The sequence below is a fragment of the Neomonachus schauinslandi genome, chromosome 4, assembly GCF_002201575.2.
Source record: "Neomonachus schauinslandi chromosome 4, ASM220157v2, whole genome shotgun sequence".
Lineage (NCBI taxonomy): Eukaryota > Metazoa > Chordata > Mammalia > Carnivora > Phocidae > Neomonachus > Neomonachus schauinslandi.
The window spans coordinates 30,218,582-30,245,976 of NC_058406.1; the positions used below are offsets into that span (position 1 = coordinate 30,218,582).

Consider the following 27,395-nt stretch of genomic DNA (forward strand, 5'->3'; position numbering starts at 1 on the left):
GCGAAGATTGCTGGGCGGTTCTTGCCGGAAGTGGAGAGCGGCTGATCGCAGTCGGGAGGTGAGGCGGAACTCTGAGGTGAGGGTACGCGGCCGGGTAGGGACTGGGGTCCACTCCGCGGCCCACCGGCCCCTGGTGTTGTGAATGGCCCTTCCGGCCTTCGCGCGCGTGGCGAGCCCTACTGAAGGGGCCGGAGCGGAGGCAGTCAGGCCGACCCGGGATCCTGGGCGCGGTCTCTTGAGGTGGGGCTAGGGTGACCAACTGAGCCGGGCTCCTCTGGGGAGGCCCCTCCGCTGGATTTCGCAGTCCTGGCTGTCAGCCTCAGCGGGGCCTGATTCCTAAGGTGCCCAGACGTAGGCATTCCTAAGGAACCAGCGACACCTTAGAGTCTATCCCCCCCCATTTCGTCCCCATTGCACGGATGGGTAAATTGATCCCCGGGACGAAGAGGCTGGTCTATGCTCTTATAGCGAGTGAGGGAAATAATTGGAATCAAGACCTCAATTCCTTAGATCATCAGTTCCAGTTCCTTCCTACGACTATTTCCCAGGAACCTCTCTCTACCTCTTGAGTGATCTTCCAGTCGGTGTCGTCTCGCGGGCGCTGCAGGTTAAAGACCACCCGCTGCGTGTTTTTTTGATTTTGTTTGGTTTTTTGTTTAATGCAATCTGTTTGGAATGCCTGGGGAGTTTTTCAAAGAGAGTGGGACAGTTCTTTGTATTTGCAGTCAGGTAGCCTCTCATTCCTCCGGGTCCTTTGCTCCTATTCTGAAAGGCTTAGTTAACTTTATTGAAGGTATTGCATACTTCTGGACTGAAATCAGATGGTTCAGGTTTGGTCTGGCCCCACTGCTAAGTATCTGTAGCCATAGATGCATTATTTAACTTCCTTGAGCTTTATTTTTCTCATCTTTTAAGTGGAGATCTCTGCTTACCTCACAGGATTAAATTCAGTGTAAAAAATTCTGTTTATTCAGTCAGGCACTGCCATATCCAGGGAATGCAGTTTTGAAACAAAACAAGCCAGACCCTGCCCACATAGAGCTTTTGCAGGGACGTTTAAGAAGTAATTATAGGGCGCCTGGGTGGCTCAGTCGTTAAGCGTCTGCCTTCAGCTCAGGTCATGATCCCAGGGTCCTGGGATCGAGTCCCACATCGGGCTCCCTCCTCGGGGGAAAGCCTGCTTCTCCCTCTCCCACTGCTTGTGTTCCTGCTCTCGCTATCTCTGTCTCTGTCAAATAAAAAAATAAAAATAAAAAAATAAAAATAAATAAAAAGAAGTAATTATAAATGTGATGAGTGTTAGGAAAGAACAGGGTACTATGGAAGTATCTAACTTGGGGTTCAGGAAAATCCCTTCTGCAGAGCAGAATTTAAGGTGAATTTTGAAGAATAAATAGCAATAAGCTTGATGAAGAGAGGATGAGAACCTTTTAAGGCAGGGGTTAGTATCAGAACTGTGTTAGTTGAAGCTCTTTGTAGGGATCCCTGTTCAAGTGAAAAACAGGACAGCCCAGCACATTCATCATTCACCACTCATTCATTGAGCCCTTAATATGTTTGAGGCACATATTAAATGAGGCATTTGGCCCTGGTGGCTAGGAATACAGTTGTTACCATGGGGGGTGGGGTGGGTCGGGGATGGCTTACCGTCATAATGCACTGTGAGCACAGGGCTATGCAAGAATAGAGGAGGAATACCTGAGCCGGGTATCTACGCTTTGAGGAGGAAATGGAGGATAAGTCTAGCAGGACTTATTTAGCCATATGGTGAATCTGGAAAAGGGATTTACAGGCAAAGAGTGCAAGGACATGGAGATCTGGACATGTGAAAGACCATGGCTAGTTCAGTGTGACTGAAATTTCAGTAATGCATGGAGACGTGAAGGAAGTGGGAAGTGGTGGGTCAAATATGAAGGACCTTGTAAATCATGCTGAATAATGTGGATCTTAGAAAGCTTGTGAGGATGCTTTGAAGGGTTTTATGTAGGAAAATGATGTGGTCAGATTTATGTTTTAGAAAGTTTAGTTTGTCAAGGGGCGCCTGGGTGGCTCAGTCGTTAAGCGTCTGCCTTCTGGCTCAGTCATGATCCCAGGGTCCTGGGATCGAGTCCCACATCGGGCTCCCTGCTCGGCAGGAAGCCTGCTTCTCCCTCTCCCACTCCCCCTGCTTGTGTTCCTGCTCTTGCTATCTCTCTCTCTGTCAAATAAATAAATAAAAATCTTTAAATAAAAATAATAAAAAAAAAAAAAAGTAAGTTTAGTTTGTCAAGTTGGAAGGGACATGATCATGAAGTAGACCAGTGTTGGGAAGCTTTTGCCACAGTCACGGCTTGAACTAAGACAGTGACAGTGGGAAGGAGAGGAGGGATCACATTTGAGCAGTATTTCAAAGATGGAATCCATAGAATTGGAGGCTAATTGTTTATGGACATGAAGAAATAGGAGTAGTCTAGGATGAATGCCTTGCTTTCTGGCTTAGGGAACTGGGTGGTACCATTCGCTAAGGTAAGTAATGTGAGAGGAGAGGGGTAAGTTGGGGAGGTAGCATGGAAAGAAAATGAATTTTGGACATATTTTATTTGAGGTGTTTGCAACACATCCAGGCAAAGGTGTCTGATAAGGTATCCCAGCTAGAGGAAACCAAGAGCAAAGGTGTGGAGGCAGGAAAGGGCTTACATTCAGTGAAGTATTGGAGTTTGCCTGGAGTTTGCAGCAAAAGACCAGACCAGAAAAAGAGGTAGATAGATGGCTGCCAAGTTGGGAAGGGCTTTTGATGCCTTGTTTGAATGTGTTTGGGTTTTGTTCTGTGGTTGGCAGTTTGCTTATTGTTTGAGTTGTGTTGATCCAGCATAAAGAAGTTTCTGTAGGAATTTCCCACCTTTTTCTTCACTAGAAATACTTCATCAATCAGGTGGACATAATTTATGTCTGAGAGGAGTTTAAATAAAATGGTAGCAGTGAAAGTACTTTGTCAAGTACAACCTGTTATGCAAACCAAAAGTGGTGGTATTGTTAAGTTAGCTGTTTAATTTGTAAAATGCTTGGTTTCCAATTTGAGGAGCAATCTTTTTTCTCACCTCTTTTCTTGGTTATACATACATACGTTGCAATGATTTTTTAACCAGGGACTAAGCCTTTAAAAAGTGACTTCCTCCTTTCAGTTTTCTGTGAAGCATTGTGAGTCAAAGATGCGTTTTACTTAAATGAGCAAATGCAAAGTGTCATTGGAGGTTGAACCCTCTGGTTGGAAATTTAATTCTGAGATTTGAAATCTGAGGATCCTCAAGCTATATCTTACCCAGTCCTGGTGATTATCCCTTTGAATTGTCATCATCAGTTTCTTTTTTTACTTTCTATTAACCTGGCTTTCATACTTAAATTTCACCTTCTCTACCATAACCAGGCTAGTCTTTTAAAAAGAACCATTTTCGTCTTCTTATCGTGACCTGGCTTCATATTCCTAAAGAATCAAATCTAAACCCCATTGTCCAGTTTACAAAATTCTCCACAATCGGACTCTTACCTTAATTTTCATTAGATGATGCAGATTGACATTCTAATTTACAAAGTCCTAAACTACTACATTAGCATTTTATTTATACCTCTTGGGCTTCCCTTTTGCTCCTTATTATACTAGAACAGGGTTTCTTAGAAACTTAGGCACAATTGACATTTAGGCTGGATGGTTCTTCATTGTGGGGTTGTCCTACCTGTACATTGTAGGTTTTTAGCAGTATCCCTGGCTTCTACCCATCAGATACCAGTAGCACTTGCTCAGTTGTGCCTACCAAAAATGTCTCCAGACATTGCCCAATGTCTCCTGGAGGACAGAATTGCCCCTGATTGAGAACCACCATTTTGGAAAGTATCATAACTATGTTGTGCAGTGTCTTATCTCTCCAACTAAATTTTCTATGGCAGGCTTCATGGCCATGCTTAGTACAATGTATGCACATTTATGATAAGCACTGGGTATCCTGTAGTAAATGAATCATTTTTCATTGAGGCATCAAGAATTATTGTTTATTCAAGGAATTTCTGGGTGATACTTGAAGGACTTGCCTTTTTGGTTTTCCTCAGAGGATGTGATCTTGATAGAGTGCCTCTGATTAGGCACTCACTAGAAGAAAGCTTTGGGTTAGTTGACAGTGCAAGTCAGCAGATTTATATATCCCTTGTACTGGATATATAAATTCCTGTTATACTCATGGTGCCTGTATTTAGACAGCTTGGTTTAGTGAAAAGGGATTACCATTTATTTTAAATTGCTTATAGTTTATGATGTTGGTACTCTGTTTATTTTGATTGATTAAATTGTTAGAGTTGAATCATCTTTAAATTAATGCAACTACAGCATTCACCACGAGACTATTTTTTTTTGATATGCCATTATGTAAACTTAATAAAAAGAATCAAAACTCTAAAAATATTCCTTAGCTATAATAAAGCTTTGTTTGCCTTGTATTACCAGACCTGCAGTGTTAAACTTTTCCATTTGACTGGAAAATATAGCTGAAATGTTTCATGGAAGGAGTGAGCTTGCTTTTTTTGTTTTTTGGTTTTTTCCTGCAGAGGTCATTTAAAATTCCTATACTTAAGTTTAATTATAGACTTAACAGTCACATATTTTTTCATATCTCTAGCTGTAGCTGAATCATGGCTAGGGACAAACGGCATCCTTGGATCTATCTTTATGCAGCTACACAGCTGAAATCAGCCAATGGACTTTTTCCTTGTACAAGTAAAAGATGCCTGCTGAATGCTCTTATGCAGTTAATCTTCATAACATTCCTTAAATATAAGAGAGAGAGGGGAACCCATGGCCACATAAAGTTGTTTATTTGCCCTGACCATTGAAACAGCTAGTTCCTAAGTCTGACTTCATCTTACACATTCTAACTACCTTTACTCCTGGAATTTCAGATAGGGAACAGAACCGGAGACAGGTGCTGATACTGGATTGGATTCTTTCCCTCCCTAGAAGATAGGCCTTTCTCTTTTAATCTAAACCTCAGATGGCAGTGACTCAGACACTAAATGTCATTGGTTCCCTCAGTGAAACCAAATGCTTGGGGAAGAACAGTGGCTCCTGATTTGGGTTAGATTTGATGGCATCTTTACTGGGGCAAAGTGGTATCTATTCTTTGGTTTCTAGGTTAAAACAACCAATTCATAAATGTCTCCTGTTAGCATGTCTAGGTTTGGCTTTGTGACATACTAGAGCCTAGTGATGAGAACTAGGCTCTGATTCTATATTGTTAGGAGCAGAACTAACTAATGCCTTATAGCTTCCTGGTACCTTAGGAGAGATATCCAAGTGAAGCTGGGTTTTGTTTTAGTTTTAGTATAAAGAAATTATCTAGCTATGTTAAAGAAGGTTTGGATAAATGGGTAAATTGTCCAAAACCCCATCACGTCTAATGTGACAAATATTGTAAATTTTGTGTTCTCTTCAAGTCTTTTTCCACAATGCATTTAGCTATTCCCCTATAAGTAGAAGTCTAAGGTTTCTTTTGTTTTTTTGTTTGTTTTTAAAGTAGGCTCCACGGGGCATCTAGGCGGCTCAGTTATTTGGGCGTCTGACTCTTGATTTCGGCTCAGGCCATGATCCCAGGGTTGTGGGATCAAGCCCTACATCGGGCTCCATGCTTGGCACAGAGTCTGCTTGAGATTCTCTCCCTCTCCCTCTGTCCCTTGCCCCTTGTGCACTTGCTCTCACTCTCAAATAAGTAAATAAATAAAGTAGGCTCCACACCCAGCATGGAGCCCAATACAGGGCTTGAACTCACAACCCTGAGTTCAAGACCTGAGCTGAAATCAAGAGTCAGACGCTTAACCAGCGGAACCACCCAGGCTCCCCAGTAGAAGTCTAAGTTAACATTGCAGGGAACATCTTCTGCCTATAACTTTTCCCACATTCGTATTATTTTCTTAGGATGCCATCTCAGGAACAGAATTAAAAAGTCAAGGCCAAATGAAGCATTTTGAAGCAGATCAGTTGGGTTATCATAGTTGCGCTATCATCGTGTACGAGCAGACTTGTATAGCTGCTTTTCAGTTTTACTTAAGGGTATGACTTAGAGGAACAGCAACAGACAAAGTAGAAAATATTTTAAGCACAGCAGCTTCCAATTCAAGTAGACCACTGGCTTAATTGCCTGGTGAGATGAGACAAGAACTTTAGGAGTAAATCCGGTTCCATTTACTTCTGAACAACTTCCTTGAATAGGCGGAAGGAATTGGATTGTTTGAATTGTTGGAATGATGAGACTGTGAAGCAGCTTTGTCAGGAGTCACTAGCCATTTCTGATTTTTCTTGGTTTCAGACCACAAAAAAAATTGCTGGAGAATCAACCTCATAGTTTTCTTTTTGCTCTGCGTGATATCCCTCCAAGAGCTTATCCATTCTCATGACTTTGTGATATTTCTTTGCCGATAACTTGTAAAGTCTCCAGCCTTGATCCTTCCCCAAGCTTTATTTCTAAATACTTGTCCACCTAGAAGCTTCATCTCCTCTTCAGACTCTGCTGATCCCAAACTGACCTCATCTTCTTGCCCTAATACGTGCCAGAAACCTGTTTCTGCCTATAGTGTCATCATTCTCTTAAATCACTGGATTTGCAATTTGAGTCATCTTTGCCTCCCTTCTCTGAGTGCTACAGTACTCAATAGTTAGTACCACACAGTTAGTACTTGTTCTGTGTTTAATGCACACTTGTTTTGTTTGACCTCCAGGGGCAGTACCAAGATCAGTGGGTGGAAGTTGCAGGGAAGCAGATTTTGCCTCCATATAAGGAAGAACTTTTAAATACTTTGAGCTGTCTGAATGGAATGGGCTGCCTCCAGAAGTCTCTGGTTCTCTACACTGAAGGTGTTTGAACAGCGGTTACCTAATTGCTGAGGATGTTGAAGGGATTGTTCTAGCATCAGATGGTGTTTTACAAGATGATTTCTAGAATCCCTCCTAATCCTGAGAGCCAGTGATTCAAGGGAAGGCAGCTTTGTTGCTCCTGCTAATTCCCTTGGGACAGGAAAACTATTTTACCATTCTTTTATAGTCCCACTTAATTCAGGTGCTGGTCACTTAGTTACCTTAAACTGATTATTTGTAGGTTAATTGATTCTTTTCTTTTGGTTTCTATATTGGGCTGGACACCAAATGTGTTTTATTTTCCTTTGAAATATAAAAAAATTATTTTTTCAGGGGTGCCTGGGTGGCTCAGTTGGTTAAGCGACTGCCTTCGGCTCAGGTCATGATCCTGGAGTCCCAGGATCGAGTCCCACATCGGGCTCCCTGTTCAGCAGGGAGTCTGCTTCTCCCTCTGACCCTCCTCCCCTCGTGATCTCTCTCTTATTCTCTCTCTCTCTCTCTCTCTCAAATAAATAAATACAATCTTTTTTTAAAAAAATTATTTTTTCAGCAGCCCTCTTACTTTACAGCTTGGTGAACAGCAGCATTTCAACCTAACTTAGACCCTAATAGCTTCCTAGTTCAACCTAACCTAGACCTTAGTATCTTTCCCATTCCAAATCGCATTCTGTTTATCAGACAGTATCTGTAAAAATTTTGCTTTCATTATATTATTCCTTTACTCAAAATGCTTAAACAGCTTCACATTTATCACAACATCAGATTCAAATACTGCCTGGCTTTCAGTGCCCTTCATAACCTAGTCTGGCTTGTTTATCCAGCCTTATTTTTCATGACACTTGATGCTCTGTGCGGGTTAACCTACTCACACTTTATGTACATAGCCTTCGTATTCTCTCCTCCTTGCTTCTGATTGCTCTGGAGTGTCTTCCCTTTTTCTTTTACTTTTTCCATCAAGATGCCCCACTTTCCTCCTGACACCAGACTATCTCCAGTCCTCACTGATTTCTTCTCACCTCTCAGAGCATATAGTCATTTATACTGTATCATTCAGAACCATACACATTCTGCAAAGAAAAAGCTCTAGTATATAGGCTGATACTATAACTTCTCCTAATCTGCGTGGAATTAGGACAAGTTTTCTTCCTAATCTCTAATAGAACTTTAAAAAATGTAGTCATCATTATTTATTCCATTGGCATTTTCATTTGTGTTGGTCTTCCCAATTAGAATGAAAGTTTCTGGAGGGCAGGGGCCATATGTCTTCTGTGTTTTTAGTAGCTGCTAAGTACAGTGCTAAGCACTTTGATTTTATGATCATCTTCTGTGTGCCAGGTTATTCTAGGTGCTGCGTATTGGGGGGGGCTGGGTCGGAGGAGGAGAATGGATAAATTCCCATCCTCCTGGAACCTGTCTTCTAGCACACTGCATGCAGGGATAACATTTTACATTTGAACTGCATTTTGAGGCTCCCAAAATAACTCATCTCCTTCGATCCTTCCATCTCTGTGTGCTAAGTGAGGATCCATTATTAAATGACTGCCCTGTGGTTATACAGTGAATACATGGCAGAGTTGAGACTCAAAGCTTGGTCCCCTGAATCCTAGTTTTTTCCCTTAGACTTCTGTAATTAGAACTGCCTCTCTTTTTGAACGTTTTATGATGAACACTTAGATAGTTGGGAATCTGTACATTCATTTATGGAGGCTTAACACTTGGTTCTTGGCTGTTGTCAATCAGAAATGACAACAAGATCAGGCAGAGCTGTAGTTTTCTACTCTGGCACTTCTAAATTCTTATGGAAAAGCCTTATTTTAAACATTTGCCTTCCAAATAGTGTCATCTAGCCTATGAAGAAATATTGGCCTAAGCAGAGAAATTAAAAGCTGCTAATAATGTAACTAAAGACACCATGAAGAGGCCTTGAACCCATAGTGCTGTGCTCAGCAAGTAGTAGGGGCTGGATGCTGTGATGAACCACATAGTCACTTAATTGCTTAAAAGTCATGTGGAGTGGTGGAAAGAGCCTCAGACTAGGATTCAGAACATTTGTGCTCGGAGTCTAGGTTCTCTACCCACTGGTTGTTCCATATCTGGCAGGCTTTTTAACTTCTGTGAGTTTTTTCATTCTAAAGGTGGGAATCAGTATCTTCTTAACAGACCCCATAATATTTTAAGTCTCAAAAGAAGCAACAGGGTGCCTGGGTGGCTCAGTTGGTTAAGCGACTGCCTTCGGCTCAGGTCATGGTCCTGGAGTCCCTGGATCGAGTCCCACATCAGGCTCCCTGCTCAGCGGGGAGTCTCCTTCTCCCTCTGACCCCAACCCCTCTCATGTGCTCTCTCTCATTCTCTCTCTCTCAAATAAATAAATAAAATCTTTAAAAAAAAAAAAAAGCAACAGATTGATGATGTAAAGCACTTACAACTACAGGGAATATTTTTAATATTATATGACTAATAAGGTTATTTTCTTTACGGTACTTGGTTTGAAGATCTCTTTATCATTGTGATTTGTGCCCAAGAAGGTAGCATTTATTTGACAGATGGGGATATTTGTAAGATCCTGGGGGAAAAAAATCTCCCCAGATTTGCCAGAGAGAAGAGACAGCCAGACTTGTTTTGAGGGGAGAGGGTAAAGGACCCTTATTAGCCTACTATATTTATGGTGCCTACTGCTACTACTGGAATTACAAAGACATGGTTCCTCCCTTAGGGTGGCTAGTTGCCTATTAACTATTAAATAAATGATTCTAAACAATTATATTAAATGTGTGGTAGAGAGAAGTGCACAATGTTCTGTGTGTGTGTGTTTTTTTTTTTTTTTAAGATTTTATTTATTTGACAGAGACAGAGATAGCGAGAGCAGGAACACAAGCAGCGGGAGTGGGAGAGGGAGAAGCTGGCTTCCCTCGCCCTGCAGGAGGGAGCCTGATGTGGGACTCGATCCTAGGACCCTGGGTTCATGACCCGAGCCGAAGGCAGACGTTTAACAACTGAGCCACCCAGGCGCCCAATAAGTGCACAATGTAATGGGAGCACAAACTGGAAATGCTTCTTGGGGAGGTGGTACCTTAGCTGAGTTTTAAAAGGCAGTAGAAGTTCTAGAGAGGAGGCAGATTGAGAAGGAAAAGCATACCTGGACAAGCTTCCTAGAGAAGGTAACACTTTAGCTGAGTCTTAAAAGGCAAATAGGAGCTAGGAGACAGAACAACCACCAAGCAGAGTAGATAGCATGAAGGGTCAGAAGTGAGAGAAAGCATGATTCTTTCTGGAGAATGCAGGCAATCCTGGCTTGCTGCAGTGTGTTTAGGAAGGGTGTGGCAAGAGGTAAAACTGGAAGAGAGTAGTAGGAGATGAAGCAGGACTAGATTATGGAAACCCTTATCTGGACTTTACTCTGAATGCCCTGGGAGACTACTGAATGATATTAAGTAAAAAGACTATCATAATTACATTTGCCTTTGAGAAAGATTATGGTGGTAGTATGGAGAATGGATAAACAAGAAGTTGTATTACTGTAATTAGGAGAGACTGGCAAGGAGGTTATTGGAGTAATCTAGGCAGAGTCATGAAGACCTGATTTTTGACAATCAGGATGAAGGCAAGGGGCATCTATTCAGGAGATAAGCAAGATATAGCCTGTGGATTTTGATGACTGACTAGATTTGGGGGAGTAAGGAACAATATAATTTAGTTAACACTTAGGGAGTCCTTGCTGTTTTTCAGCACTGATCCAGTACTGCTACATGCACAGTTGACCCTTGAACAACATGGGGGCAGGAGTGCTGACCCCCCAGTGCAATTGAAAATCAGCATATAACTTTTGACTCCCCCCAAATTTACTGATAGCATACCTGTTGACTGAAAACCTTAATGATAACATAAATAGTTGATTAACACATATTTTGTATTTTATATATATTATATACTGTATTCTTACAATAAGCTAGAGAAAAGAAAATATTGTTAAGAAAATCAAAGGAGGGGGCACCTGGGTGGCTCAGTCGTTAAGCAGCTGCCTTCAGCTCAGGTCATGATCCCAGGGTCCTGGGATCGAGCCCCGCATCGGGCTCCCTGCTCCATGGGAAGCCTGCTTCTCCCTCTCCCACTCCCCCTGCTTGTGTTCCCTCTCTCGTTGTGTCTCTTTCTGTCAAATAAATAAAATCTTTAAAAAAAAAAAGAAAATCAAAGGAAGAGAAAATACATTTACAGTACTGTACTGTACAAAATTCATATGTAAAAGGATCTGCGCAGTTCAAACCTGTGTTGTTCAAGGGTCAAGTGTATTTCTCCTTTATTCTGACTTCAGCCCTTGGATTTTGTACTGTTGTCTCCATTATACAAATAAGGAAGCTGAGGCTCAGAAAATTTGATAACACTCATAGTAACAGTGCCAATGAGTACTGTTACTCAAACCCCCAAACTATCTGACTTCTCTAAAGACCATGCTCTTAACCACTATACTTTGTTGCCTCGTAGTTCTGGGTTACTAACTTGGTCAATCAGGTGATTGATAGTGCTGGACTTCCGAGACACTGGGGGTGGGAGGTGTGGGAAGACGATGAGTTCTGTTTTGGATACTTCAGTTTGAGATGTTTTCTGGACATCCAGGTAGGGATGTCTAGAAGGAAGCTGGATCTAAAATTATAAATTCCAGAAGGATGGCTTGAGCTGGATATGCTGTTCTGGGAGTCATTGGTCTCTAGATGGTTGTTGCGGTGCCACTCTGGAAGCAGGCTGGATGGTACTGTGATAATGCTAGTTGAAGACTTGAGAGTGGACATGACCACCTGAAGAGTGAATATGTGTATGGCGATGGAGAATGAGACAAGGTGTGTCTTTTGATCCCTTCAGTTCTGGATATTCTTTCCTATAGCATCTCACATTTCACCCTGCCTCTACCAAAAACAAAAAACTAAGTACTGTTCTCCTTTTTGGTTAATGGTAGAATGAGATTACCTGTAAATGATAGCTGTATTAGCCTTTTACATTCTCTTTAAGTTAAGACAGCAGAACTGTAGCTTGTTTAGCAATGAAAGCTTACAAGTCCCAAGTGAAGTACAGAAAAAAAAGGATCTAAAATCTCATGAAGCTTTTAAGATAGGTAAGTGTTCACCAACCCTGGCAGCCATTAGAGACACTTGTACTGTTTTCCATGTTAACAATAGCCTCAGCCTATAGTATCCATTGTATATGAAGGAATGTGTTTTATAACAGAATGGGTGGTATCCTTTTTTTTTTTTTTTTTTTTTGATTTTATTTTTAACAGGGTGCCTGGGTGACTTATTTGGTTAAGCATCTGATTCTTGATTTTGGCTCAGGTTATGATCTCAGGGTCATGAGATCGATCCCTGCATCAGGCTCTGCGCTGGGCATGGAACCTTGGAACCTGCTTGGGATTCTCTCTCTCCCTCTGCCTCCTGCCCCTCCCCCCCCCACTTGGGAACACATTCCCCCTCTCTTAAAAAAAAAAAAAAAAAAATGAAGGGAAAAAAAGATTTTATTTTTAAGTAATCTCTGCACCCAACATGGGGCTCGAATTCACAACCCTGAGATCAAGAGTTATACGCTCCACTGACTGAGTCAGCCAGGTGCCCCTGGAATGGGTGGTATTTATTAATGGAAGATAGCTTGGGAGTTTACTGAATTCCTTGCCTTTTCCCCTGGGATTTATAGACTGTGGTGGATTATATGTGAATCTGTCCCTGGACGGTATCCAGAACAGTCAGTAATTTGGGTACTCAGGTGATGGTGGCATAACGTAAGGGAGAATATATATATTGGTTGCTTCTAGTCTATTTCATTTGTGAGAAGAGCAGAGACTTGGAGACTTCTGTTACTTCTCCAGGCCAGGGAATGAAAAGGTTTATTTGGTTCACATTTTCACTTTTTTCTCTGATTCTCTTTTAAATGACATTCTTGGGGTGCCTGGCTGACTCAGTCAGAAGAGCATGTGACTCTTGATCCTCAGGGTTGTGAGTTTGAGCCCCACATTGGGTGTAGAGATTACTTAAATAAGTCAAAACAAAACATTCTTGAGATGTCAAGATATGTGGAAGTATGGGAAACATGCTGGCAGTATAAAGAAATAAGTGATTCTTAAAATAATAGTGTTTAAAAATGTAGAAATTGATATTTTATACTTTCTTTAATAAAATCAAAAGTATTTAAACTAGTTAAGTTTTTTTCGTGGATATTCGAATGTGGCATTAAATTTTTCTTTTTACTATCCTTCTTTAAAAATGTAAATTTTATCTCCTCTAATGTTGCTGTATTAAGGTCAGTCTTAAAGAGTTGAAAGCCTGTTCAGATGTCATGGCAGTGAAAGATACTGTTAACAGATCAATTTTTTTCTATGATAAAAACAAAAAACAAACAAGAACATTCTCTGGCAAGTCACTAGGCCCAAAGAGACCAAAGCCTATACACAGAAAAGAATGGACAGGGATTATATTGTCTTCTTTGGGGCGCCTGGGTGACTCAGTCAGTTAAACGTCTGCCTTCGGCTCAGGTCATGATCTCGGGGGTTCTGGGATCAAGCCCCATGTCGGGCTCCCTGCTCACCAGAGTCTGCTGCTGCTTCTCCCTCTGCTCCTTCCTCCCCACCCCCTCTCATGCTCTCTTTCTCTCTCTCTCTCAAATAAATAAATAAAATCTTTTTAAAAATTAAAAACTATATATATTGTCTTCCTTACTTTGTCTTGTAAGCTGTCTCCTCTGCTGGGAGGACAGTGTGGTTGAGATCTTCTGAAATGTCATCTTTGAGGAAATTGTAATTGCTATGGTCATTTTAGGCAGTTTCAAGGGTGTTGAGCTCATTTAGCTTCAGTTACCTGAACTAATTAATGTTTTGAAGTGGAATCTCTCCCAAGCCAAGGCTTTGACTGAACTTTCACTGACTTATTTTTATGATATCACTTATCACCTCAAACATTTCATGTGGGTGTGTCTTGAAAACATTTAATGATTATTTATGTGTATAGTATGGGCAACTTTCAGAACAATTGCCCCTCTGGAGTTTTGGGATGCTATGCTTCAGGTTCATTAACTTCATAAATAAAACACCTTCTACTTGCCAAGTAGTGGTCTAGATGGTAGAGTATAATAGGGAACAAGCCAGAGAAGTTCCTTTCTCTGGTAGAGCTTAATTTCTTTAGGATTTAGACATTGAGTGAGACTAATTTCAGATAAATTAGTACTTGTGAAAGATCTGAAAAAAGCTCTTCTGGATGTGTCTGTCTTCCTACTGCAAGTCCAGATCATACCATCCTCATTTGTGAAGCCTAGCTCAATGGCAGCATGTCCATACTATCCTTACCTGATTCTTTCAGCTGATATGCTCTTCTTCCTGAAATTCTGTTACTCTATCTGCAACATTCTTATATCACCTTAACATTTTTTTTCTATTTGTTTGTAGTTGTTAGTGTACATGTCAAGTACCCACTATTAGACTGTAAATTATTGAGGGCAGAATAAATATCCTACTCATCTTGGTTTGGGGCATTCCATATGTTGGCAGCAGGATGTTGTAGGAAAAAACACTGAACTTAGAGCTAGAAGACTTAAATTTGAGTGCTGGCTTTCCTATTAATTAGCTGTGTGACTGTAGGCAAGTCATTTAACTTCACTGTAATTAAGTTTCCTCTCTCTACACGGTGTAGTAATTAACCTTCCATTCCTGAATAGTTGTTGGGAGGCACAAACTGAGATAATATATGTGACTGTACTTTATAAATTCTATATTAAATTTATAAATTCTATATATTAAATATTCGGGCACAAATATTTCGTAGTGTCATAGAAATATTTAGTAAGTATTCGAATGAGTTAACGTTTGCTTTCAGTGAACACCTTTTTCGGGGTAGCTCCCTTGTTTAATGAAGTCTTTATGATTTTGCAAATATGTTAGTCTATTTTTCATCTTGTTTTATTATTAACTTCTTCTGTTCTTCAGATTTAGCATCCTCCTCACCCCACAAGTATTGTGTTTTTTTTCCTTAGGTGCTATGTACTATTAAAACAACAAGTGACATATGATCTCTTTCAGCAGGTGGTACATTATGGCTGACATGCAAAATCTGGTAGAAAGATTGGAGAGGGCAGTGGGCCGCCTGGAGGCAGTATCCCATGCCTCTGACATGCACTGTCATGGAGACAGTGCTCCGAAAGGTAAGCAGTATACAGTGCAGCAGAATACTTGGAATGAAGACACAGCGTCTTGGCCTGAAAGCTTTCTATCAACAGTGTATTCTCTCCTTTGGAGTTAACTTCCCAAAATGCTTAATAATCTAAGTTCATCGCCTGTGAACAGATAAGGGAGGAAGTGACTTATGCAGGGAGGCCTGTGGTTATTTTAACATAAGAACTTCCTGCTTGTGTGATACTTCCTGTTCTTTCCTTAGCAAAACCACTCTAGTGTAAGTTGAGTGACAAGTGATATTAAAATTTCCTCTGTCCAAATGATTGGCAAATTAGCCTGTTTTGCATATGCACCAAATTAATCATACAATGTTAGAGCTAAAAGGGAGCTCAGGGGATCTTTTTTTTTTTTTTTTTTTAATTTTCATTTTATAGATAAAGAAAATTAAGCTCAGAGAGGAAAAGGAACTTAGGGTCACACAGTCAGTTAGTGGTGGTACTGGACTCATGTTCCAGTATTCTGTTTACTGTATTACTTTGCCTCTCCACTTTCATGTGGAAGTGCTTTTTAACAAATCATCTTTCTGGTGCATGACTGATTCTTTATGGTATGTCTGTCTTTAGCAGGAGCAGCTCCATATGTGCAAGCATTTGACTCACTGCTTGCCGGTCCTGTGGCAGAGTACCTGAAGATCAGTAAAGAGATTGGGGGAGATGTGCAAAAACATGTAAGGATGTTTGCCCCTTTTTCCCTCTTTTAAGGACTGGTGGCTGTCTTCAAATCCTACTCCTTGGTTTAAGAGCCCCTTGAGAGGCTCCTGGCTCCTTCTCTTTTACCTTCATTGAGGAGCTCACTCCAGGCACTGGAACAGCTCCTCAGATTTTTCCAGGCCCTCTGCTTTTATCACATTTTCTGCGTGGGCTTCTTTTATACTGATAACTTGCTTGGTGCATAAAATATGGCTTGGGGGGGTGCCTGGGTGACTCAGTCAGTTGATTTCGGCTCAGGTCATGATCTCAGGGTCGTGGGATCGAGCCCCGCATTAGGCTCCATGCTCAGTGAGAAGCTTCTTGAGAGTCTTTCTCCCCCTCCTCCCCTCCCCCCACATGTGTACAATAAATAAATAAGATCTGTTAAAAAAATAAAATAAAATATGGCTTGGTTCATCTTTATAGTGAGACCGTTCTACCATTCTGATCCCAACATGTTATATAACCAAGCCTAGGGTAGCTTATTCAAAGGAGTCATAGTCATGACTTCGCATTTATAAAACTATGCATGATAGTTATTAGTTATGCTAATGTGAGTTATTTTCACACTTAGTTCACAGCGAGAATGTGAAGTAGGCAATGACAGGTGCCTCTCCACCCACCTCGCTTCATTGTGCTGCCACCTCCATCGTCACCACCCCCACACTCAGATATATATTCTGAATCTCTCTTTGGGACCCAGAATCTTTCTGCTAGTCCTCTGAGTGCTCCTCTGTAAGCAATAACCATGTTTAGGATCTTCCTGACCCTTCAGCAAGACTGGTTGCTTGATCTTTGGAAGATTACTATTTTGAGCCTTTCATGTACCATCTGTTGGCAGTGGTGTAGCTCTACTGAGTAGGACTGGGACTTAGATACAAGAGTGAGGTTTGCATTTTTACTTTATACAGTGTAACATTTGCAAAGATTTAAAAACATGTATCGCTTGTATGTTCTAAAAACGCAAATCTAGAAAAAATAGGTTATCTTATTTGAATTTTTGTATTTAGATAGTGCTTATAGCCTCATGTTTCTTAAACTCTTCTGACCATGACTATAAGTAAGAAATATGTATTTGTATGGGACGCCTGGGTGTCTCGGTTTAGTGTCTGCCTTCGGCTCAGGTCATGATCCCGGGGTCCTGGGATCAAGTCCCGCATCAGGCTCCCTGCTCCGCGGGGAACCTTCTTCTCCCTCTGCCTGCCGCTCCCCCTGCTTGTGTTCTCTCTCTCTGACAAGTAAATAAATAAAATCTTTAAAAAAAAATTAAAAATAGAAATAAAAAAAGAAATATGTATTTGTAACTGGTCATAAGTTTCACTAAGCGGTGCTTCTCCTACTTGTACTGCACTTTTTTTTTTTTTTAAATCTGAATGGGTTATGACCCAGCGTTTTAGAAATAGCTTTAACCTAAAGGAGTAAATACCTTGAGAATTTAGGCATAAATTTGGCCTTTGCCTTTCCTTCTGCCTCAAGTTTTTGAGAAAAGAGCCCTTTTGGTGGTGAGAGACAGGAGGGATTTTTCAGTGCGCTTCATACCGCACCGCATGTACATTGGCTAACTGATTTCATCTAAGGCTCACCCTGATTATCCTCATTTCCTGGATATGTATCCCTGATGAGTTCCAGCAGGAACAGTGCTATATGCAATTCTGTTGTCACTCCCTGGAATCCAGAGTACCTGAGGAAAGCAATAGGACGTGCCTGGGTTGCTACCAGAGTACATGAAAGTGGAGGTTTCCGGTTATTCTTCTCAGGACCCTCTGCAGTTGTAATGTGTCACTGATAAGTGATTCTTCTTTCTGGCAGGCGGAAATGGTCCACACAGGTCTGAAGTTGGAGCGAGCTCTCTTGGTTACAGCCTCTCAGTGTCAGCAGCCCGCAGGCGTAAGTTCACTGCTAGTTGGTCTCCTTGTGGTCTGATGCTCAGGACAAGTTGAAAAGTTTCTGCTAAGTATCATAACATGCTAAAATAGATTTTCCAGGCTCATGTATGTTCACACCAAGTCCCAGAAGTAGTCAGACTTAAAGTGCATGAGAATGTGCCATTGAGTATTTATTGGACTCTACTGGGTTTGTTTTTTTTTTCCTGTCATTTTACTTAGGACCGTAGTTTACTCCTGGACCTTGCTTTTTCCTTCAGTAGACAACCTTTTTTAACCTCTCGGCTGAGGCCAAATTCATCATATTGTCCCCTAAGCCGTTTGGGTCATAGAGAGTGGTTCTCTTGCTTCACTGTGACTGGGCATTAGTAATGGTGCTGTGGAGATCCTAAAACCCCTAAAGTATTGCTTCTCCCCTCATCCTTCTGTGGTTGGGAGCTCCCTTTAAGTTTACTCCTGCCTCAAAATTTTATGCTGCCAAGGTATGAAAATCAGTTAGAAAAAAATGTAGATTTTTCTCAGAGCCAAAGATCTTACTTTTATTCTATTTGTTCTTTCTGCATCTGACTTTCCTAGGCAGAGGGTTAATAAAATAAGGCTTTCTGTTAATGCTCTATTAAAACCCCTGGACCCTCAGCATGCCTAAATAATGTAAAAATAGTATAAGATAATGTTAAATATATTAGACTCTAATTCTTAATCTGTCTTGAATGGTTAACGTATTTTGTCTAAACCTTTTCTCCAAACTCACACTTTTCCCAACAGATCAGGCAGCTGAGACACTGTTAATATTTCCCATGCTTTAGACTAAGTGTTGATAAACTACAGTCTCCAGGCCAAATCTGGCCTGCCATCTCTTTTGTAAATGAAAGATTTTTGGAACACAGCCATGCCCATTCTTTCAACTATTGTCTTTTGGTGCTTTATGTAGTATAATGGCAGAGTTGAGAAATTGCAGCAGAGACCATATGTCCTGCAGAGACTGAAATATTTACTGTGTGGCTCTTTAGAGAAAGTTTGCCGACTCCTGCTTTAGACTGTTTTCATGCTAAGATCTGAGAATTGAGATGTTCAGGAAACTGAGCTAGAAGGATAAATCTGAAAGGATAAAACATGGAAACACAAGATTCATCCATTTTGCTAAGCTGCCTGTTCAAATGCCAAGCCCCCTAATTGCATTTGATTCAGCAGATCTCTGCTCAGCAGCTGCTGTATGGCTAGCAATGTATTGAGGACTATAAGGATTATAAAAGAGGGTTGAGACAAAGCCCTTGTCTTTGAAAAATTAATGAGAAATATTGAAAAACATACTCACATGGGTCCATTAATAGTTGTGCTGACGTGTGGTAAGGTACCGGAATTGGTTATGCGGACAGTAGCTGCTATAAGAGGCCAGTGTGGCTGGTGCTGGAGGGCTATTCCTCATGAAGCCTGAGGAACATTTGGATAGATGGAAAAAGAAGAGACCATCATGAGTAAAGGCTCGGAAATGAGCTAGTATCTCTTATAAGTGGGACAGAAAAGAGACAAGTGTCTGAAATGGTAGAATTTTGTGGTGTAGCTGGAGTATGGGTCCTGATCCTGAAGAACCACCAAATCTAGCCTGAGGAGAGTGAGATGATGAGCAATATTTTAGCCATATGAATCTGTGCAGGATGAATACAAAGTTTGAGTGTTCACTATAGGCCATGAAGAATTCTTGCCTGCAGAATCAGAGTTGACCAACACATAAAGCTTTTGCAGAAAGACTAACCTGAATCTTTTCCTGCATCTTTCCCTAGAATAAGCTTTCTGATTTGTTGGCACCCATCTCAGAGCAGATCCAAGAAGTGGTAACCTTCCGGGAGAAGAACCGAGGCAGCAAGTTGTTCAATCACTTGTCAGCTGTCAGCGAAAGTATCCAGGCCCTGGGTTGGGTGGCTATGGTGAGCAGTGCAGCTTTCATGGGAGGGAAGGGATGGAATGAAAGCGGTAAAGAGATACGGCTGGAGAAGCTCTGAGTCACTGACAGCTTCTCTTTCTGTAGGCTCCCAAGCCTGGTCCCTATGTGAAAGAAATGAATGATGCTGCCATGTTTTATACAAACCGAGTCCTCAAGGAGTACAAAGATGTGTAAGTCCAGCCTTTTCTCAAGGGGTCAGGGACAAGCCAGCTGGTTACTTGCTGGAGTAGCACTTTGGGGTTAAGGCTGTTGTGTTGGTTCTGTACCCCAGGGCTGCTTTCTGGAAAGTTTGACAGATACTGGCTCATAGAAGCTGCATTTGCAAGCAGGAAGTGTTTCTGCTTTCACTTCTGCTTTTTCTCTAGGGTTTGTAGAGCCCCTTTTAGTCTTCTAATCCTTACCCTTTCAGGTTTAGGAAGTTTTGCTAGAGATAAAATGGACGAATGCCCTTTATTTTTTTTTAAGATTTTATTTATTTATTTGTCAGAGAGGGAGCACAAGCAGGGGGGAGGGGCAAAGGGAGAAGCAGGCTCCCCGCTGAGCAGGGAGCCTGATGCGGGGCTCGATCCCAGGACCCTGGGATCCTGACCTGAGCCAAAGGCAGACGCTTAACTGACTGAGCCACCCAGGCATCCTAGCGAATGCCCTTCAATTTGCCTGTTTAGACAAGGTGGATTTTGTTCCTTTGTTGAGAATTTCTAACTGGCCCCATAACAAAAGGTTCAGTAAGATTTACAAGGAAGTTTACTAGGTAAAGTGAGAGGAGGGCTGTTTTGGCAAAGCACAGGTATCAAGTAAGAGGCATGGGGGGTCATTGTATGTCTAACCACATATGTTCACCAGTCCTAACAGACTTCTCCATTGTTAGTTTTGAGCTGGAGTAACCGCAGGCAGCTATCACTCATCTGCATAATTACCCAAACCCTTCCTTTCTTCCATCAATCATTTGTTGAGTAACTACTCTGAAGGAATAGCCTTCATGTGTGTGAAATAGTTTCAGAACACCAGGTACTTCCTTGATCTTTCCAGCAACCTGGAGTTAAGCGTTGCAGTGTTTTGATTTACCCCACCATTAAACTCCACACTTTACAGTTGAGCAAATTAGGTCTTATGCTAAATAGCCAGAAAGTCTTCCAGCTAATATATAAAAAGAGGGGAGACTTGAACTATAGTGCAGTGCTCTTTCTATAATCTAATGATAATTATTTCCTCCAGGGAAGTTTTAAATTTTTGGTGGGAGGGGCACATTTTGACATAAGGCACTGTGCTATAAGGCAGTTGAGTTTCTTGAAGTCCTGGAGTTCCACAGTGATGCCCGAGGAACCTTCTCTCCATCACAGCTTCATGCACAGAATGTCTGCTTTTATTAGTTTTGTATATTATGTTCTGCCCAAGGTCTACTTAGAAAAAACGGTTTTGCTATACTTAAAAGTTTGAGGAATACTGCTATACTAGATAGGAAGAGAGATGATCAGCAGTCCCTATCCTAATGGACTTTAGTCTAATTAGGATAATAGAATAGGTTAAAAAAAATAGTAAAGCTCGGTTATTTTTTTTAAAGATTTTATTTATTTGATAGAGAGGGAGAGCACAGAGGGAGGGTGAGAGGGAGAAGCAGACTCCCTGCTGAGCAGAGAGCCTGATGTGGGGCTCGATTCCAGGACCCTGAGATCATGACCTGAGCCAAAGGCAGACGCTTAACCAACTGAGCCAGGCAGGCGCCCCGTAAAGCTCAGTTATGATAGAAAAGCTGCCATAGAGCAGAGCCACGCCACAGCCAGGAGAATACCAGCTCACAGATAGGAAGGGTTCTGGAATCACTATTGTAATGTACCCTGGCCATCTGTGATGAGTTCTTCTTTAATTCTCCCAGCGATAAGAAGCATGTGGATTGGGTCAAAGCTTACTTGAGTATATGGACGGAGCTACAGGCTTACATTAAGGATTTCCATACCACCGGACTGGCCTGGAGCAAAACGGTTAGTGAGTCTTCCTCCCTCCCTCTATCCCTTCAGGACAGGGTCCATAAGTTTCTTAGACTTTGTTGCTACCAAGGTCCAAGAAGGAATGCTAGTCTTTTCAGTGGAGAGTAGAAAGAAAAAGGGGAGAGAAAAAAAAGGGAAAAGAGTACAGAAAGCAAGGATCAGAGAAATACTCAGTTATATTCGGTTTCAGTACACATGGGTCAGAGACTGTGGTTGGGCTAGAGGGCAGCCAGAAGAATGAGTTACATTATCCCAACCCTCCAGAAGCTTAAAAACAAAAATCCTAAGTCACATCACCAAGCTAAATGCTATACTAAAGATATAGACTACAGAGTAAAAGGGAGTGTGAGTCTCACCGGAAGAGAGAGTATTTTGAACAGGTGTATTCTGATCTGAGACTTTTTTCAAGTATAGAACAGTGAGAAGTGGGAGAAATGGGGATGCTAGCAAACAGCATAGCTTAAACAGAGTACGTGTAACATGTAGAGTAAATGTAGAGATTGGTCATCTCTGGCTTCAGTAAGGAGAGAGTCAGATTTTTGGGAGAAAAGGCTGGAAAGGAGGGTTGATTATGACTTTTAGACTTAATAATAGGTGATAAGTACCTATCATAGGTATTTGAGCAAGAGAGTGATAATGATCAGACTTGTCCTTAAGGGAGTCTCAGTTTATAGGTTAGGGATAAGGGCTCGTGCTCAGACTGTGGAAGTGCTCTCATGGTGCTAGGGGCTGGTACAGAAGAACTTGCAGAAGCTATAACCAAGATAATGGAAAGATTTGACGGAATTGAGGGGGTTGGAAGACTCCAGAAAATTGAACAGTCGAGCTTGGATGGCAACGTCTTTTACTTAAATAGAAACAAGGGAGTGATTGTACAGTCTTGGCCTTGTTGAGGCTGAGGTACTGGTGACACACTAAGTTGATGTACAGAGCTGGCTTAGAGCTGGAATTAAGTAGAGGCCCAAGGAACGATGGGAAAGTTGAAAAGTGGAGCTAGGTTGGATCCTTGGGAAAGGGTAAGAGGGAATAAAGCCAAGTTGAGTGTGGATAGGGAGCATGAATCAAAGCATCAAGGGCTACAGTGGGTACCCCATGTCCATGAATACATGTAGACCCTATTGGGAAGGGTACAGAGGGGAAGAGAGGATGGCTGTGTTACCTGCCTTTATTATTCCAGGGGCCTGTGGCAAAAGAACTGAGTGGATTGCCATCTGGACCCTCTGCTGGATCAGGTCCTCCTCCTCCCCCACCAGGCCCACCTCCCCCACCAGTCCCCACCAGTTCAGGCTCAGATGAGTCTGCTTCCCGCTCAGCACTGTTTGCGCAGATTAATCAGGGAGAGAGAATCACACATGGTAAGTGAATATTTTGGCAAGAAGAGTTGGTACAGTAAGTTGTTTGGGCCAGATCTTCCCAGCTAGAGACGTGATGATCTATAAACCATAACCCTGGTTTGTGTATGGGAGATTTCATTTGGGGTCACTGTCCTTCAGGTTGCCCAAAGGGACCTCAAAGCTGGCTTAAATGGAAACTGAAATGGATGATTACAGTTGAGGGAACCCTTCTGCCCCATAGGAAAGTTATTTAATATTAAGTGGCATATATGGAGTACCCTGTTGTACCAAGGCATGGTGCTGGCCGTTTACCCTAGAGCCTTTTGGGGGGGGGGGTGTGGGTGTGTGTGTGTGTGTCGGGGGGGAGGGGGTGGTTAACTACCTCAGAGGATGTTTATTAGTCATGGAAATTTTGCATAAGATTTACCAATGTTGGTACAGAAAAAGTAGACACCCTATACACAGGTAGAAGACTAAATTACACAGCCCTCTTGTAGGAATCTGCCTATAAAAATATCTAAAATAAAGAACAAGTATTATATAGTATTTTTTGTAGTAGCTAAAAATGGTATAACAACCTAGATATCCAGCAGTAAGAGAAATGGTTAACTGTGGTATGGCCTCCTAATGAGATATTATGCAGCCATTTAGTCTTTTTCTACAGTGAACCATGCAGTTGAAGAAGAAATCTAGTATTTATACCACAGCCACAAGGAGTGGTGGAGCTGAAAGGGCCAGTCAGTATTGGTTATTTAGATTGGGGCATATTCAAAAGCAAGAAGTCTATCAGCCCGCAGCAGGTGATTATGGAATCTTTTCCTTAAAAAGAAAGAAAAAAGACATTTTTAGAAACTGTAGGTTAACATGAGAAAATTTTTAAGTGTTAACTGGTTAAACCAAACTTGTTAACAGTGTGTATGATTATAACCAAATACAAAACTTCTATCAGTAGGAAAACATGTGGAATGAGATTTCAAATGCAAACACTGAGTAGGGGACATGGTAGGTCAGTTGTGGGTGAGGTTTCTTTCCTTTTACCAAATTTTCTTTACTATCATGTATTACTTTTTCTTCTGTTGCTTTAAAAACTGTACATATTTTGTGAATATATATTTGGTATGTGTCTTTCAGGATCTTTTTCTGTGCATTCACATACCCATTCCTTTCATACACATTCCATGTTTTGTTTTGGTTTTTAATGGAACTGTATATTTGAACCATGGGGTAGAAGGGAAATTCTAAAAGCATTTCTCCAAAACTGCTTGTGAGAGAACATCTCAAAGGCCTTGGCTTTTGGCTTCAAAGTTTTTGTTAAAACTGAGAGCAGAAGTTGGTAATTGCCTCAGCCCAAAGCCGTGGTATGAGGGTCAGGCACAAGGTAGCTGTTGTTCCTACAGCCCTGAAACATGTATCTGATGACATGAAGACTCACAAGAACCCTGCCCTGAAGGCTCAGAGTGGCCCAGTACGAAGTGGCCCCAAACCATTCTCTGCACCTAAACCAGGAGTCAGTCCATCCCCCAAACCAACCACAAAGAAGGAGCCGGCTGTACTTGAACTGGAGGGCAAGAAGTGGCGAGTGGTGAGTTAAAAATGCCAGGACTCGGGAAGCAAGAAGTGGGGACAGGATTTAAATGGAGCACAGCCAAATGAGTGCAGGGTTCTGGCTTAAGATTACAAGAACAAAAGTTTGGGACAGCTTGTTTTCGGGGCTAGTGTGTATTAGTGATGAGATTCCTGAAAGGGGTATCTCTTTAACAGGAAAATCAGGAGAACGTTCCCAACCTGGTGATTGATGACACAGAGCTGAAACAGGTGGCTTACATATACAAGTGTGTCAACACGACATTGCAAATCAAGGGCAAAATAAACTCCATTACAGTAGGTGAGTTTTTGTCATTGTCCTAGAGTCTGAGAGGGCTGGAACCATACCTACCCTATTCCTAAAGATTCTTAAATTTATTACAGTAGCTTCCTTTAAAGTTATACTGTTGATGGGGTGCCTGGGTGGCTCAGTTAAGTGTCCCAACTCTTAATCTCAGCTCAGGTCTTGATCTCGGGGTCGTGAGTTCAAGCCTCGTGAAAAAGTTATACTGTTGATCTGCTCCCTTTCTTCTAGATAACTGTAAGAAACTCGGTCTGGTGTTCGATGACGTGGTGGGCATTGTGGAAATAATCAATAGTAGGGATGTCAAAGTTCAGGTAACTTGATATCTTGGCTCCTTCCTTTGGTCCCTGAGGAATTAATTGAAAGACATGGCTGACCCACAGATGTTGCTGTGGTGGGAATTTGATTCTACTGAGTCTGTAAGCTGAGCTGCTTTGGTGGCAGAAAAGGAGTTGGCTCTTATAGTGAGCCCTTTCCAGCACCCATTCCCAACCCACCTCTAGTATCCAGTATCTGCTGTGTACCTGTGAGCTTTTCATGTAGTTGTTGAATCACATGAAACAGGGAAAGCTTTTTCCTGAAATTTACTGTTGCTTTCCTTGGCCACTGGGACTCAGCTTCTTGGTTTCCTCTGCAGGTAATGGGTAAAGTGCCAACCATTTCCATCAATAAAACAGACGGCTGCCACGTTTACCTGAGCAAGAATTCCCTGGATTGCGAGATAGTCAGTGCCAAATCTTCTGAGATGAATGTCCTCATTCCTACAGAAGGCGGTGACTTTGTAAGTTCCTTGATCTTTGGTGGTATGATCTAAAAACAGGAGGGACTGAAGATTTCTTGCATTGGAGAAAGCTAGTTCATGGCCATTCTGCACTGAGTGGGTCCATCCTAGCAGTACACAGCTCAAACACCCGTGAGTGTGAGATAGTCTCTTGAAGTGGCTTTCCTTTCTTAGGTTGAGCAGACGCTCAGGGTAGTAACAAGGAATGGGATTGAGTCCTAGCCCCCTATAGGACTGGCGCCATGCAGCCATATACGTCCTTACCTGCGCCTCCCAGGTCTGTCCAAGATTGCTGATCCAGGAACAGTAGGAAACAGACTCACACCTCTGCCTCTCTGGCCCTGGGGCCTTTCCTTATTCCTCCACCGCAGGGCTCCTTCGTTATGTCAGTGGCAGGGGAGGGAGGTAGTACGACATGTGCTGCCAGTTACATAGCCAGGCTGCTACATCTGGTCTCGCTCTCAGACATCCTACTTGCTCCAGTTTAGCGGAAGCAATCGTTGGGAGAAAAGTGTAAGATTTAACCCCAGTTTATTTTGTAGCTTGGACTGAAATGTGGTTTTTTTTATTTGCAGAATGAATTCCCAGTCCCTGAGCAGTTCAAGACCCTGTGGAATGGGCAGAAGTTGGTCACCACAGTGACAGAAATTGCTGGATAAGCGAAGTGCCACTGGGTTCTTTGCCCTCTCCCTCACACCATGGGATAAATCTCTATCAAGACGGTTCTTTTCTAGATTTCCTCTACCTGTCTGCTCTTAACTGCTTCTCTGCCTTGAGAAGCACAGCTACCTGCCTTCACTGAAATATACCTCAGGCTGAGATTTGGGGCGGGAGAGCAGGTCAGTTGATCTTCTGCAGGAAGGTGCGGCTTTTCCCTATCGGCTCAACCACACCGCCAGTCCATTCTTAAGGAACCGCACACCAGGACTGGTGTGTTTTTAGCTTTCAGCCTTTGGAGGCTATTTGACCAACAGTCTTTGGGAAGAATAAAGCAGTCCCCAGGGATTAACAGATCAGAATGTTCACACAAGTTCATCTTTTTCTAACAATGAACACGAAGGTAGCAGAGGCTGGTGTGATTCTAGCTGATTCTTCTAACCAAGCTAATTTTTCACTGTTGACAAGTGAGGCAGGGGTTGCACCGGACCAAAGGCTGAAACTTGGCCAGCTAGCATTCCAAGCAAAATTGTTTCCCATAAGCATTCCTTTCATTCTGCGTTCCGTCCTGGGTCTGCCTGAACCTGCGAGAGTAGGTTCTCCTGTGTGAGCGGCTGCGGCAGTGCCCTGCACCCAGGCCAGTTTAAGGAGTCTTGGCCCCTTCCTTTCACTGGGATCCCTGCCCAGCACCTTCCTATAGAGACGACTTAAAACAAGAAAAAAAAAAAAAAAAGGAAAACACACCATTCCAAGGAATCTGGAATTCCTTCCTCCTTCCGTGCTAGGTGCCTGTCCTCCACCTTCACTGCCTCCTCTGCCCCGTCATGCTCAACTGCTTTTGGTTTCTGTCTGGGCACCTGAACAAAGGACAAAAATCTCCACCGTAGCCTGGTTTTAGGTCTTATGTAAGAATCTTGCACAGCACTGCTAATGTAAATTACAGTTTTTCTCTCTAGGACACTTACCAAAATATGCAAATTTTTTTGGTGGGAAGAGAGATTGTCCTGTGACTTCTACCCATTTCCTGAGGCCTGTGGAAATAAACCTTTATGTACTTAAAGTTATACAGAAAATAGAATAAAATTAATACCAAACTTGCTTACTATCTACCTATGATGTTTACTGTACAGAGATGTACGAATATTTTTTGAAGTAAACTCTGCCT

The 27,395-nt window shown here is 42.0% G+C and overlaps 1 protein-coding gene across 5 annotated transcripts; it reads left to right on the forward strand.

Moving 5' to 3' along the window:
• On the forward strand, positions 1–27,335 carry CAP1 (cyclase associated actin cytoskeleton regulatory protein 1). Of its 5 annotated transcripts, none has more exons than XM_021684229.1 (13): positions 1–58; positions 14,919–15,040; positions 15,635–15,738; positions 17,570–17,647; positions 19,425–19,568; positions 19,670–19,755; positions 21,459–21,564; positions 22,748–22,925; positions 24,302–24,486; positions 24,666–24,789; positions 25,024–25,106; positions 25,430–25,573; positions 26,149–27,335. In XM_021684229.1, exons 2-13 carry the CDS (start codon positions 14,932–14,934, stop codon positions 26,230–26,232), a joined length of 1,425 nt encoding a protein of 474 aa, XP_021539904.1. In that variant the 5' UTR covers positions 1–58; positions 14,919–14,931; the 3' UTR covers positions 26,233–27,335. The 5 variants fall into 5 exon arrangements, with proteins under 5 accessions (XP_021539904.1, XP_021539901.1, XP_021539905.1 ...); XM_021684226.1 differs by having other exon boundaries at positions 24–76; positions 14,922–15,040; XM_021684230.1 differs by having other exon boundaries at positions 24–76; positions 14,922–15,040; positions 15,638–15,738.
• Positions 27,336–27,395: the final 60 nt, after the last annotated feature.